The 14,967-nt window shown below is 42.0% G+C and overlaps 1 protein-coding gene across 1 annotated transcript in view; it reads left to right on the top strand.

Annotated features, from left to right (window-relative positions):
• The window catches only part of CUX1 (cut-like homeobox 1), a 206,544-nt gene that overhangs the window by 174,011 nt on the left and 17,566 nt on the right, over positions 1-14,967 (top strand). The window contains exons 21-22 of the mRNA XM_014953031.1: positions 7,915-8,217; positions 12,593-12,781. Of these exons, the coding sequence (XP_014808517.1) occupies positions 7,915-8,217; positions 12,593-12,781 (492 nt within the window). The remainder of the gene's footprint in view (positions 1-7,914; positions 8,218-12,592; positions 12,782-14,967) is intronic.

The raw sequence follows: 14,967 nt of genomic DNA, 5'->3' as shown, positions 1-14,967 counted from the left end.
TTTAAAATGTCCAGCTGTAAATCTCTCTTCATGAGTCTATCGCCAGCTCCCATCTTACTTGCTCTTTTCTGAACATCTGGTTTCTCCAGCTCCTTCTGGTTTCTAGAATGGTTGAAAACTTACTTTTTTAATACAAGTGCAAAGCTAACGTAATTACTGAAAATACAACATAAAATTGCAGCAAAACATTGTAATCCTTTAACAATACCCAGAAGCAGGTTTTTTCAAGTACTTCCAAGTTAGGTTTATGTATTTATTAGTTTATTCAGATAGTTTTATGTGCTCCTGTCATCAAACATATACTTATATGCAGAATGGGGACCTTTATCTTTAGTATTGCCCCAGTAATTTCAGAGTTAACCAAAGCTGGTTTCCTCCCCTTTTGGTACAGCCATGCATACATCTGCACTCTTTCCTAAAGGGGTTTTCTTTTGATCCCTCCCCCCATCCACATCAAATTTCCCTCTGAGCCAAGACCCGAAATAACATTTTCCCCAAAGTTATAACATTTGTGCAACAAACAAACAAACAAGATCTCCACGGCCATAGTGGGAATCTGTAATGATAACTATAGCAGGTGCTTGCAACTCTAACTGCATGCACCGACATACTTTGCCTCATTAGATATGCACACTGTAGGGAGGTTTGGATACTCCCTACATATAACTGTGGGAGTTTATAATGGTAGGGAGGATCATATTTTCATAAGCCACATTAATTTGCAAATTGTGAATAGGCAAGGTTCACTCACTTCAAGTAAATCCACCGAAACCACTACCTGAGAGAAAGCATTCAGCTTTCACACATATTTTCTTTTAATTAGTCGGAAGAGGGACGTATTGCAGTGCTGATCAGATTCTTACAGAGCTCAGGCTTGCACTGCGCCGCTGTCAGCCAGGAGAGTTGTTGTGGTGCTTCAGGAGATCCTGCAAAGGCAGCCATTGCTAAAGGTAAAATGAGATAGAAGGCTGGGTCAAAAAAAAAAAATCTCTGCCTGAAATGTTCAGACCCTGGGAAGGAGCACGGCGATCGTCCTCAGGATATTGCTGTGGCTCAGCTCTGTCATCAGGTTCTCATTCTCAGGACAACCTACCCTGGTTTTTGGTCTACAAATGGGCTAGAATGGGCAGCCTAATCATCAGGGAAAACAGAAACTAATCCAGTCCCAGTATGAGACACTTTGATCTGGGGCAACCTGCCAGGTCTGTTGTTGTCCATTAACTCATCTGCACGCGGAGGTGAACGCGGGCCCTGAAGAAGCAAATGCTCTTTTAAGAGTTTGCTGAGAAATCTCCTGTCCATGTTTGTCTGCTTTCATCTTCCCTCCTAATTTGCCGTAAAGGAAATGAGGGGGGGACGGGATGCTCCGGTGCCTCCCCGCTCCGCTCGGCACAGGACGTGGTGGTTCTGGCTGTTCTTGGGTGAGGAACCAGGAATTTGACTAGTTTGGCGTGGACCTGAAGCCCGGGCTTTGGACGTTGTGGGAAGTGGTGCATCAAACCAAGCGCCAGTTAAATCATGTTTGGGTTCTTGTCGGAATGTCACAGAGTTCCCTGTCATTTTGTTTTAGCAACTTGTCCTTCCAAATGCGCAGTTCGCCTTATGGCATGCCAGCAGTAAAAATGTCACTTACAATAATTACTTTTTGGTGAAAATGCTTGCTGACTTCCTACCTTCAAGCTGTTTTTTACACAGTGGGGAGATAATAAGAAATGACTTTATCCTGACTGCTCAAATGAACACTAAATGGAATTTAGGTTATTATTACTGCAGATAGAGGACTGTGTATTGAAATTTAAATAGTGGATCAGATAAACTACAGAGATTTGTCTCTGGAAATTATAGTGGATCTGCTTTTTCAATCCACTTTGCTCTGAAAGTTAAGGCAGCTGTTGTCTGCTTGCTGTCTTTAGAATATAATATTTTTCATAATCCTTTCTGAGGCCCCTGAATACCTTTTATGTTTTGCATGGTGTTCCTCAACTTCTCCATGTTCTGCACCTCGTTCCCCATGAGTCCTTTTGCAGTTTATTAGCTGAGCTTGTGTTAGCAACAAAGGTTGGGCAGTTTATTCTCTCCCAGCAGTTTTCCAGCTGCAAAAGTACAGAGCACTCACCATAGATGCAGGAGTGCTCTGGGAGGAGAGGCTCGGGCCGTTCAGCTTGTGTTTTGTGCTTGCAATTTGGATGCTCTTGTTCAGATCTTTGCTCGGAACTTCAGATTTACAAGTGGGCATGAAGTCAGTTTGCTGCTGAGGCTGTAACAGTTGAGGCAGGGTCCAAGCAAAATTGGCAAACCTGCAGCTCTGAAAGCGTGGGCAAGGAATTTGACTGGAGGGATGTGCTGGTGCTGGCAGGGAGCAGTGGGTGAAACCATGTCCATGTCTCAACACTGCTCCGTCATCTAGATACCTCTGTTGAGGGGGGATACATGGGGGAATGGTATCAGGTGATGTAGACATCTTGTGATTCTCTGAGGAGGTTGTAGCAGGCATCACCTGCAGGTCTTTGAGGTGTCCTGAGCTTCAGAAGGAGCATCCAGCTGAAGTGTGCTGTGGATCTGAGCTACACCACTGTTTCTGTATGGAGGGCCATGTTAGATTGCTTCCTGGGGTCAGAAGAGTTCCTGTACATCACAATCATAAAAATGGTCCTTCTTCACCACTGCCCTGCAGTTTTGCAGAATATAGTGAGGTGTCTCCTACTGCTGGGTTCCTGCGATCCTCAGGTCTGCAGGAGTGGAGCCCAGAGCAGCCTGTGGCTCGTTACATCCTGTAGAGATTTTGTCACCTTACAACAGCAGAACATGGTCAGAGCTCGTAGAGGAACGTGTTGGCCTCATACTGTGGTGGGGGAAGTGTTCTCAGGTAATGTCCAGGCCACCGGTGGGATGATCAACATCCAAAATGTTCTACAGCCAGTGTTCCAGCAGTTCAGGACCCAGGATCCAGCACTGGGGACCTGACCCCAGCACGGGGGGCAGGAAACGTTGTGGATGGGGAAGAATAAGAAAATCTAATGTTAAGTTCAGGAAAACGTGTGTAACCAATGAATTGAGACTAGAACTCTGTTTTCCAACTTTCTCACGTTTTCGAGAACACTGTCATGATAGAAGCCATGGGAAGGTGTAGTCTTAGCTATGAATGGAGGCCATTTGCACTTGCCAAATATTTCAAATTGCTGGCCCATTTATGCAGGCATTGCTTCCTAATACTTGATTGGCATTTGATTATTATTTTCCATGCTGCATATATGAATGTGCTCTTAAAAATTGGTTGGAAATGCCAAACTTCCCCATGCCCCAAACGTGTATATTCTGAATGAATAATATGAAATTGCGTGGTAGAGCCCTCGCCCTTTCATGACTCAGTTATACCTGCAGCTTTAGGAGATTTAGGTCACTTATTTCAGTTACATGCATTTATGATGTATTTGAATATTTAATGATGATTGCCAACAGTTCCCTGAACATTTAAAAATGTAGTGTTAAACTGATGCATCTTCATCACATGCTCAGGACCTGATGGACATCATCTTTCCACCGAGCTACTTTGGGGACAGCCTGTTGTTGGAGATCTTTCTCCCATCCTCTACAAAGCAGACGACTTGCCTCAATTCTGCTGCCTGAGACTTCAAAAATTCCCAGGTTCTCCAGTGACCTCATCACTGATGATGCTCTTGATCTCCCCAGCTCTTTAATTCTAGCACCTTATTTTTGAAGCTTTTGGGGTTTTGCTTCAGGTTTTAAATTGGATGCAGGCTGTTGGAAAGCAGAAAGCAGCACCCCCTTGGTAGAGCAAAGTTTGGTCGCGTGTGGTGGGAAACCCACCACCTACTGGAATGAGGTTTTACGCTCATATTGACAAAATGATATCTTCCTCACTAAAAACAAACACGTGGACCTTTGGTCATCATCACTTACGCACTCGTAAGAAATTGGATCGCTCTTAATTTAGTGCTATTCTTCAGCGAAGTCTGGGGTTAAAAAAGCAGAATACGTTTCGAAGAAATAAGCTTTCAATGTATTATTTTCATTGGAAACGTTCAATTGCTACTTTTGAAATCTTAATGTGTATTTTTCAAATGTCCTGAATTTGTTTCTTTGTCCTGTGAGGAACTTGAGAGAAATGAATACAGACAAATTATTTCATAAACCATACGAAATGGCTGTGGATTGACAGTTAAATCTGTAATAGTGAATACATTCAATTTTCCCCTTTGTTCTGTCAGCAGTCACTTGTACTCTAAATGTCTATTTAATTTTTTAAGTAGATTAACAGGAAATGTTTGCATTATTTGATTATTGAACTGACTTTTCCAAAGAATGGATCTTTTCTTCAGATATTTTAGGTGATCTTGAAAATGTTTTTCCATAAGGGAAAAATGCTAAAAATGAATGGGGAGCATATTTTGAGTTATTTGTAGTATATGCGCATAATGCCTCATCTGAAATCACGATACACTTGCCTTTCGTTGGGGGGGGGAAAAAAAGCAGTTTGTCATCTGTACTGCCTTCCAAAATTAGATTCAGATAATCCTACCTTTTTGAGTAAATAAGCAGCAGATTGGTCTTAAAAATGAAATTCAAGTAAGCTCTTGATATGTGATATAAAAAATAAATAAGCTAATATGTGAGCAACACAGAGCATTTCGGTGATAGATGATAATATAGATTACCTTTGTTGTTTACATAATTAGGCTGGGCAGGGAAAGGAGAGGCAGAAAGAAGCATTAGGAAATGCTTTTGTTTAGTCCTGTTTGGAGATCTTTCTCCCATCCTCTACAAAGCAGACGACTTGCCTCAATTCTGCTGCCTGAGACTTCAAAAATTCCCAGGTTCTCCAGTGACCTCATCACTGATGATGCTCTTGATCTCCCCAGCTCTTTAATTCTAGCACCTTATTTTTGAAGCTTTTGGGGTTTTGCTTCAGGTTTTAAATTGGATGCAGGCTGTTGGAAAGCAGAAAGCAGCACCCCCTTGGTAGAGCAAAGTTTGGTCGCGTGTGGTGGGAAACCCACCACCTACTGGAATGAGGTTTTACGCTCATATTGACAAAATGATATCTTCCTCACTAAAAACAAACACGTGGACCTTTGGTCATCATCACTTACGCACTCGTAAGAAATTGGATCGCTCTTAATTTAGTGCTATTCTTCAGCGAAGTCTGGGGTTAAAAAAGCAGAATACGTTTCGAAGAAATAAGCTTTCAATGTATTATTTTCATTGGAAACGTTCAATTGCTACTTTTGAAATCTTAATGTGTATTTTTCAAATGTCCTGAATTTGTTTCTTTGTCCTGTGAGGAACTTGAGAGAAATGAATACAGACAAATTATTTCATAAACCATACGAAATGGCTGTGGATTGACAGTTAAATCTGTAATAGTGAATACATTCAATTTTCCCCTTTGTTCTGTCAGCAGTCACTTGTACTCTAAATGTCTATTTAATTTTTTAAGTAGATTAACAGGAAATGTTTGCATTATTTGATTATTGAACTGACTTTTCCAAAGAATGGATCTTTTCTTCAGATATTTTAGGTGATCTTGAAAATGTTTTTCCATAAGGGAAAAATGCTAAAAATGAATGGGGAGCATATTTTGAGTTATTTGTAGTATATGCGCATAATGCCTCATCTGAAATCACGATACACTTGCCTTTCGTTGGGGGGGGGAAAAAAAGCAGTTTGTCATCTGTACTGCCTTCCAAAATTAGATTCAGATAATCCTACCTTTTTGAGTAAATAAGCAGCAGATTGGTCTTAAAAATGAAATTCAAGTAAGCTCTTGATATGTGATATAAAAAATAAATAAGCTAATATGTGAGCAACACAGAGCATTTCGGTGATAGATGATAATATAGATTACCTTTGTTGTTTACATAATTAGGCTGGGCAGGGAAAGGAGAGGCAGAAAGAAGCATTAGGAAATGCTTTTGTTTAGTCCTGTGTGGTTGGTGTGGTTTTGTTTTTTTTTTTATTTTGGATTTTCTCTGCGCTCCCTGTGTGCCTGTGGTTTGCAGTGCACGGATGAGGAATTGTATAGGAAATTTGCAGCTGCTCTAGTTATTCAGTAAGATTTGTATAAGCTGGCACAAGGGACAAAATTAGAGGGAACTTGAACGAGTGCCGTGCAGTTTATTAGCCAGGCAGCCATAATTTTGACCTTGCTGTGGGTTAAAGGACACAGACCTGAGAAGAAATCTGTTTATCATGTAGGGAATTCATGCCATCCCTGACAGTGTACAGTGAACAAGATGGATGATCTGCCAAATTGGTCCCTCGCATGGGTGAATCAGGGCAAATTTACAGTACAATTCCTTTGCAGCTCCTGATACAAAAATAACATTTGCTGGGTTTTATATTCAGTTGTATGATGACCTAGGGTGAAGAGAGAAAAGAAATAAGATTTGTAGGATCCCTGTTCCCTTCAAGATTTATATGCACCCTGCTTTCTTTTTACGTCTGCCTCCTTTGCATCTCACATAAAGCACGAAGGAAAAAGTCCAATTGCTTGGTTTGAGAGAGCAACTTTATGTGAGTGTGTCAGGGAACCTCTCGTACCTGCAGCATCGTGAAAGCTTCTGTTACCTTGAACCATACACTTACACTGTTCATCTGAACCCTGCTTTTACTTATGCAGTATTTCCCTTTAGCATTTGGGTATCTTTCCGTGCTACAGGAGCAGTGTGTTCTGTCATGATTTGACAGAATTCTGGATAACAAACTTGAAAAATAGTGGAATTTGCTATTGGCCATGGCCGTGACGGGACGTGGTGCCGCAGAGGGAACCCCACTTATAGCAGAGTTGCAGTGCTCAGAAAAAGAGAATTCTGTTAGAGGGACTAAGATTTTGATGTGGACTGGCCTCATCCTTGTACAACTGAGAGCGTTGTAAGCTTCTTCCAGAAACATTGAGACGAATCCACTGATGTATGAATCTGAGCTACATGCGATTAACCACGTCGACTAATGAGATGTGAGACAGCAAAGAGGAGGAAGAAATCCCACAAAAATGGGAAAGAACTCTGCCCTTTATCTTTTGAAGGGAATTGTTCTTCTAAACCATGTGGTCTACGTGTTGTTGCTTTAAAAAATGTTTAGACTGTACCCTTAGATGTCTGGATTTTCTGCACAAGCTCAGTTGGTACATTCCGTTAGAGATAAATGTGAATTTATTAGGGGAAAACAACATTTTGTACAGAACCTATTGTTGTTGGCAAACGAACAGATTCAGAAAGCTTTCTTTTAAACAAAGTGTCACAATAACAGATTTGAGTGTCTCCTGCTCCACTAGCTATCTTTATGTCGGGTTCTCAAACATGTTAATTAATACAACATAATTACAAACTGTATTTTAATCTCATTAAGTTATTTCTGGGCAAAGAGAAGTGCAAAAATGTGATGTGAGTGATAAGAAACAAAATGAAATCAATAACGCTCTCAAGATATAAAGTTGTATCAGTTGTAGAAAATCCCTCATTGACACTGCGAAATAGCAGCTGAGTGAGTTTCCTACAAGTCACAGAAGGAAGCTTAAACCAGTCTATAACGGTAGATTTAAAAGCATCCTTGTACAAAATTGTTGTGGAAAGCAAAATATGAGATTTCCTGACCAAGGAAATTTCTTGCAAACTTACAGGCTATTGCACTTCAATTTTTTCCTGATTTTTATTTGTATTTATACATCTTGTCTTGATAAGAAAGCAGAGATGATTCAAGATAAAATTAGAAAATAATTCTGTTTTTAAAAAGAGGCTCTTTAGTAACCAAGTCATAACAAGTAGCATTTTGCATACTTAGGCATTTCTTTAAGTAGGTAGAATATAAATGAGAAGGAAAGTTAAATATCCTGCAATCAAAACATTACAATTATGCTAAAGTGGGGGCTCTTTTCTTTTTTTTTTTTAATTACAGAAAGCACTCCAAAGACTTCTGCCAGTTGCAGTCCTGCTCCTGAATCTCCCATGAGTTCCAGTGAATCGGTGAAAAGCCTGACTGAATTGGTACAGCAGCCCTGTCCCGCTATAGAGACAAGTAAGGATGGCAAATCCCAAGAATCGAGCGAGCCATCTGCTTCTGAATCCCAATCCACGACACCGTTGCCGCTGTCGGGCCACTCGGCGCTCAGCATTCAAGAGCTCGTTGCCATGTCCCCTGAGCTGGATACCTATGGCATCACAAAAAGGGTCAAAGAAGTGCTAACAGACAACAATCTTGGTAAATCGCTTTATTCTCATTTCTTGGCTGAAATAAAAGCGGTCATACTTTTCTTCGGTAGACGTTTAGAAAGGAATACTTGGGTTTGATTCTGGCCTAAGCTTTAATCTGGTAAAAAAAGATTATTTGTTTTGTAAAACCAGTAGAAAAATCCGTAAAGATTGTCACACTCTACTTAAAATGTCATCGTATCTTTGCTCTTCTTAAGCCCTGCTCCTGGCTCACCAGCCAGATGCTGCTCCCACCTCCCTAACCATAGGCCAGCAGGCTGTCAAGACCAAAACCCCAAAGCCAGGGAGATGTCTCCTTAGAAATGCTCTTTTCCCCACGCTTACAGGTCAGGGCCCCAGCATTTTAGGAACAGGTGAAGTAAAAAAGTCCAGCGTGACTGGAGAGGGAGATGCATGACAAGATAAAGCATAGCATACCTGTAGAGCCAGGAGGGTAAACTCAGACTCAGCTGAGGTTTAGATGAACCTGTAGATAAGTGTATGGGGCCATTTGGTTATTTTGCTTAGAGATGTGCAAAGCTAAGGCTGCTTTTGCTTACAGATGAGTTTTTGGGTCTAGAATTAAGCGTAACGTTGACAAGGCTGTATATTTGGAACAGTCCGAGGGAATAACCTGATCTGAGTAGGGAAATCCACACTTAATACTGCCACTCTGCCTCTAAATCACTAGTTCTTCACGTGTGTTTGACACTTGCTTCCCGCACAAGGTGTTGGGGAACCTGTCGGAGTCCTTTGAGGTCTCTGGTGGGAAGGCAGTGAGGCTGCCCCAGGGTCACCTGCACGTGCTTCTGGGGCTTGGCCTGGGATTCATCTTTCCTGCATTCACATGCCCAAAATAGATGTCTGAGGTGGTTGGGGTGAATCACTCTCCAGAAGTACCAGTTTCTCTCCATTCACTACAGATGGGACCAAAAGATAAGTTTAGATTTAGCCTGATGATGGTACTTAAGTGAAAACAATTTCATCCATATCATCTGAACTTTATGACTATATAAGTAAAACCCCCTTTATTTTGGAAGTAAGGAAGCCTTTTTTCGGCTGGACACAGAATAACATGTTACTACCTTAGAATTTTTTTTAAAAGGGGAAAAATATTGGGATGGGGGAGATTGCAAGTTCTTATTTAACACAGATTGGAAAAAAAAGAAAATGGCCTTGATGGTTGACATACCCTGTGTGAGATTTAGTCCCTCTGAACCCAGCAGAAGTACCTGCTCGTGCTGTTGGCAGGGGCAGATGGTGGGTGCTTGCTCAGAGGAGATAACGTAGAGATAAAGCCCCAGGTCACGGTAAGGGTTTGCAGGTTCAAGCCCCTAGTTCTTGGGCAAGATACTGTTGAGTGCTGTACCTGCTCTGGTGTTCCAGAGAGGGTTGAAAAAGTATTTTTGTTTACATTTGCTTTGATGCCATTTTTACTTAGTCTTTTTTATTTCCCATGATTTTTGTTTTCCTACAGTGTGGCTGACAAGCCTAAAAAGCAGCAGAAGAGCCAGGAAATGTGCCCCAAACTCTGCATTAGGTGTGGAACCAGTTTCAATGTCTCCTTTTGCGCCCTCAGTGTGCTAGTGCACCAGATTGACTCGGTGCCCAGGTCTCTCTGTCCTAGGCCACGGGGCCTTCTGATCCTGTCTTGGGCAACTGGTGGTGGCCCAGTTGTTCCAATATCATCGGCCAGTAAAGTCCACGGTTGTGCAAAACCATTCCAGATGTGTTTGGGGGTGTCTCCTCCCTTGCCTTTGGTCATTCCTTCAAAAGTCACCATTTTAGCTAACGATGCTGGCAGCATTAACACTGGGACGTTGCTAGTATTCCCAGTCCCAAATGTATTCTCAGTGATCCCCTGTTGTTCAGCATATAATTTAAATACAGAGGGAAGCGAATGCAGGGAGCTATTGAGAGATCGCAGTGGTGGGGATTTTGCAGGAAGGGCCAGGACTAATGAAACCAGCATCATTCACAGAAAGTTTTTGTCCATGAGGAGCTGCGTCAGTGGGAATAAGCCTGAAGGATATTAGGGAAAAAGATGGGGAGAATTAGCAGGAGTATTAGGAAACCTGTGCTTAAAAATATTCCAGTTATTAATAGCTCTCTAATGAAGATGGAGTGTGATACTCCTGCTACCTCCTGAGAATGATTTCTAACACATTCCCCGCTATCTTGGGAGCCTTTCAGGTGTTTTATCCTGGCCTGCCATATCCTGGGATAAAATAAACGATACAAACATCTTTAGCTTTGTCCTTAACACCTACAGAACATGATGTTACCTCCTTCCACATTTGCATTTTCAATTTTGAGGCTGTTGTTGGAAGTTCAGTTCCTTCGGCAGCATTGCTAGTACCTGCTCTGAGCTGCTTGTTTCTGACCTTCTTGCTGATTTGTGCCAGAATTCCTCTTTGTGTGGGCACGCAATTAACCAGACCGGTTGGTCTGAGTCAAAAGGGGCCATTATATTCTTGATAGGTTGGTTTGACTGGGATCAGTTCCCTGCCCCAGCAGCCCCATGGGTGGTTGCAGTGGCCACACTGGCCCTGCACGGCGGCTGTCGGAGCTCTCGTGGCCGCTGGAAGAAGATCGCAGCCCGAGCACAGCCTGGGGTTAGAAACAGCAGGGAACGTTAAAGGAAAGTTATTTACAAAGGCAAATTAAAAGATCTTTAAAGTAGCTGTCTTATCTTGCAAGTAGCTGGCAGGTTTAAAGGTAAATGGATAAGGCCTTACTCATGTTTTTAAATACAAACGGGGAGTAGGTAACTGTGATAGCGCATGATCCAAAATTGGCTCTGAGTTACTACTTTTGTGTGATTTTCCTGATGTTGAGGGTAGCAGAACATCGCTTATTACTTAGGACTTAAGTGAATTCTGAATTTAGCTCTCTGTTCAGTCTGTAAGAACCATTTTCAGGGTTAGTTTTAGAGCTTATTAGCAGACTCTGTCATATTAGCCCTGTCCTCCTTTCCCCTTTCATTATCTCGGCTGCTTCCTCCAGAAGCTCTGCAGACCCACCTGCCCCATAGGTCTCAATGGGACATTCTGCAGCTTCTGATCTGTCCCATCTTCCCTCCTCTCCCCATACAGGTGAAAAAAAAAGGCCAGGCCAAAGGTTTTGGGGTGTATGTAAAGAGGAGGAGGAGATTCATGGAATTAAGCACACAGGAGAGGGTTATGGAGTAGATATTTTCCACAACCTGTTTGTGACAGGATCAGATGAGGCTGGGAAGGCAAGAGCTGATGGTGCTTTTGCAAGTGTGGGCATGTCCTGCAGAGTTGTAGGACCTTGTCCCTTAGGGATCTGTTGCCACCAGCTAAGGCTGCTGGCTTTGCTGGGAGGGGAAGAAGTGTTCCCTTTTGCGTTAGTGAGGGCATGAAAAAGCTACGGATGAGACAGGAGACCCTGAGGCCTGAACTCAGTCAGTCTGGAAAGATCTCTGGGTTATCTTGAAAATAGGTGATAGCTGTGCTTCTATCCGAAATCACCAGCGATGACTCAGAGGACTTCAGGCTCTGTCTTGTAACAAAAGCTGTTGCGTATCAAGGCGGTTTAGCTTGGGGAGAGCACTGAAGTGAAGGGGTTTTAGAAAACCAGCTGTATGGTTGGGTTTGAGCTGCAAAGGCATTTTCCACAGTTCTTGCTAAGTTAGGTCTTAACCATGTAAAACTAGTGTTACTCATGCACATACAGAGGCTGAACATTGAAATGTTTATAGGGTTTTTACCCTGCTAAATGATAACATTTTGAAAGAGAACTAAAATTAAGTAATCTTAACTAGAAGTACAGTAGAGGCTGTAAAAAAATCTGGAAAAGCTGTTACATTGTAAGGTGTGATTATCTGCAGTTGGTAAAACAGTTAGAACACCACAGATACCACAACACAGAAAATACACACACCTGTCTTTGAGGACACTTACGTGACCGTTTCTGAATCGGGGGTTGTGTTGGTCTTGGTTCATTGATCTCCTGAGAAGTGTGGATTGCCCTGTTAGAACAAAGCTGTTGTGCTGTCCTCCTGCATCAGAGCTAAGGAGCCTCCCTGCTGTCAGTAGTTGCCTGCTTAGCTGAAAATTCAGTTTATTTTTAATCTCATTAATTTTATTTTTTGCACACCGTTTCACTGTAAGGTCCCGGTCCCCAAAGGTGTTGAGCTCCCCTCTCTGCCACAGTCAGATCCTAAGGATTAAACTAAAGCTCAATATTTGCACTTTTAGTCGGGGGGGGAGAGCTTTTATTCTTTGAAATGTTTCTTTTGGGTTTTCAAGCAATTCTAAAGTAAGAATAACTGACGAATGATCTCGTAGACGTGTTCTGTCTTTTTAGTGAGGCTGGTCTCTTAGCTGAATGAATTCATGCGATTTTCAATTTCGTATTAGGTCAGCGTTTGTTTGGGGAGACAATCCTAGGGCTAACACAAGGCTCTGTCTCAGACCTTCTGGCTCGCCCGAAGCCCTGGCACAAGCTGAGTTTGAAGGGACGGGAACCCTTTGTCCGCATGCAGCTGTGGCTCAACGATCCCAACAACGTGGAGAAGCTGATGGATATGAAACGCATGGAGAAAAAAGGTAACTCGTGGCAGAATGTGCTGACTCATGTTTTCCCTTATTTCAAAGATGACCCTATCTTTTATAATTCTCCATAAATAATATAGAGGCAGCATTGATCCGGTGTCATAAAGGTTACACAAAAGGACTTCGTGACAGCTTTTTCGCAGCTTTATTTGATGCTAACTCAAGCAGATATATCCAAAAAAAACCAACCCCCAAACAAAGAGCCGTCCCCAACCCCTGAATATTCACCAGCTGTTGTGAAATCGTTGCTATATTCTCCTATAGATTAATTACTGAGGCCCTGGTGTATCACTGATAACTTGCCTTACCAAATGAGAAATGTGAGTTTGGGAGCTGGCTTTGGGTTGTTAGTTAATAGTGCTGCAGCTGGTCACAGATGTTGGGCTGGAAGAACTGCACATTGATTCCTGGGAGAGCTTCTTGCCAGTCCTGCACTGATGGTCACTAGGAGGAAAGAAAAATGCAGTCTCTATAAAAGGGTATTTGAGAATAATTAAATCTGTAGCCTTTATAGGGATGGGGGAAGGTGATTGTGTTAGCACAGGCTCACGTAAAACAGCTGGGTCATGAGTATGTGGCTGTGAGAGAGCTAAGGTGTTATTGGGGATCTTAGTAGGGAGTATATCCTGCCAATTTATCCTACTCTCTGTATTTTAAATTCATTACTGAAAAACAGTGGTTATCCAGAGCCCTGGTTTTAGTATGTTCGTGTGATTTTACAAGAGAGACTCATAGGCTGCCATTATCAGCAGTTAACTAATTAATGATATATACATCTCTCGAGCTATCCCTTAATGATATTAGTACAGACAGCATTAATTGTGTGCACTGAAAGCGCTGCTGTTGACTGATGTCCTGAAAGCATTAACACATTTGATCAAGAACTTTGTGATTATATTAAAAATTGCAGTGAGGGAGCTTCTGGGAAAATTCTAGTCTTGCATGCTTTTAAGAAGAAATTCAAATTCTTGTTGTGGTAACCAGTATAATATAATGCAGTGCAGTATCTTATCACAAATTGTGTATGGTCTTCCACAGGGAGTAAAATCCACTTGGGTTTCCCACTTACAACTGTGAACCAAAGGGAGCCATGATGGTTTTTGCTGTATTAGAAATATAGCAGAAATAAAATTGTCAACTAGCTGGATTTTTATAGCCTCAAAGAGAATATTGCCCATAATGCAGAAAAATAAAATAAAAATAATTTAAAAGTAGGACTGACAATATCCTTTCACAACTATTTTCTAAACTGGATTCTTATCAAATGCTGTGCAATACATATGCTCTATAGATGGCACCTGAATAGAGATAAGGCTATAAATCATTTGAGACTCTGTACTGAGCTCCTGAACTGTGTAAGTGCTGTCCTCATAGCAGAGCACTCCAAAGTGAATTCAACCCTGTATTTTCTGCAAAATCCTTTCATGCAGGTAAGGATCCTGTGATTTAACCTTTTAAATTGCTCTAGAGCCACATTAAGAATTTAACTTTCCCTTCAGCTAATGTCAGTTAAAGAACAATGCAACTGTATCTGCTACCAGTGAAACATTATTATCAATTATTTCTCTGCCACATTTTATTAAGGGAGTAAATTAATAATTATGATAAAGGTGAGCTGCATATATCTCTCTTTCTGTTCTGCCAGTCTGAAGTTTGTGCTATAAATGTCCGTTTTAAGAGGTTCTGAAAATTTGCAATGTACATTAACTAACCTCTTTGGAGGAAGCTGGGGGTTCAGGCTCACTCGGCTGAGACGCTCTGCGCCACCTTTCCTGCCTTGGGAGAGTTCATTCCTCTCTTTTATAACCTCCCGGTGTGTGCGCTGCTGGTAACCTCACACTCCTCACTGAACAGTACTGAAGCCTGCTGTCAGGAGAAAATTTAATTCCCTTTATTTCCCTATTATTTCGCTTTTTAATAATCTTGTTCAATACCGCATAAGATAAAAATGATATTAAAAGGGGCTCTGGTTTAGCTCAGTGGGCAGCCGCTAGTTCTGCGGTGGTGTCTGCTGCATCCACAGCTGAGCACGTGCTGGGGAGTCTTCCCAGAGGGACACGGTGATGCTGGGTTGGCAGCAGCAGGGGGAAAGAAAGGTGGTAAAACTTTGGAGGACAGAGCCAGTTGTGACAAGTTGATCTCTGACCCAGATCCACATCTTTGCCCAAATGTCATTTGGG

Source organism: Calidris pugnax, unplaced genomic scaffold (genome assembly GCF_001431845.1).
Source record: "Calidris pugnax isolate Ruff unplaced genomic scaffold, ASM143184v1 scaffold133, whole genome shotgun sequence".
In the NCBI taxonomy this organism is placed as follows: domain Eukaryota; kingdom Metazoa; phylum Chordata; class Aves; order Charadriiformes; family Scolopacidae; genus Calidris; species Calidris pugnax.
This window is presented reverse-complemented; position numbering and strand designations above follow the sequence as displayed.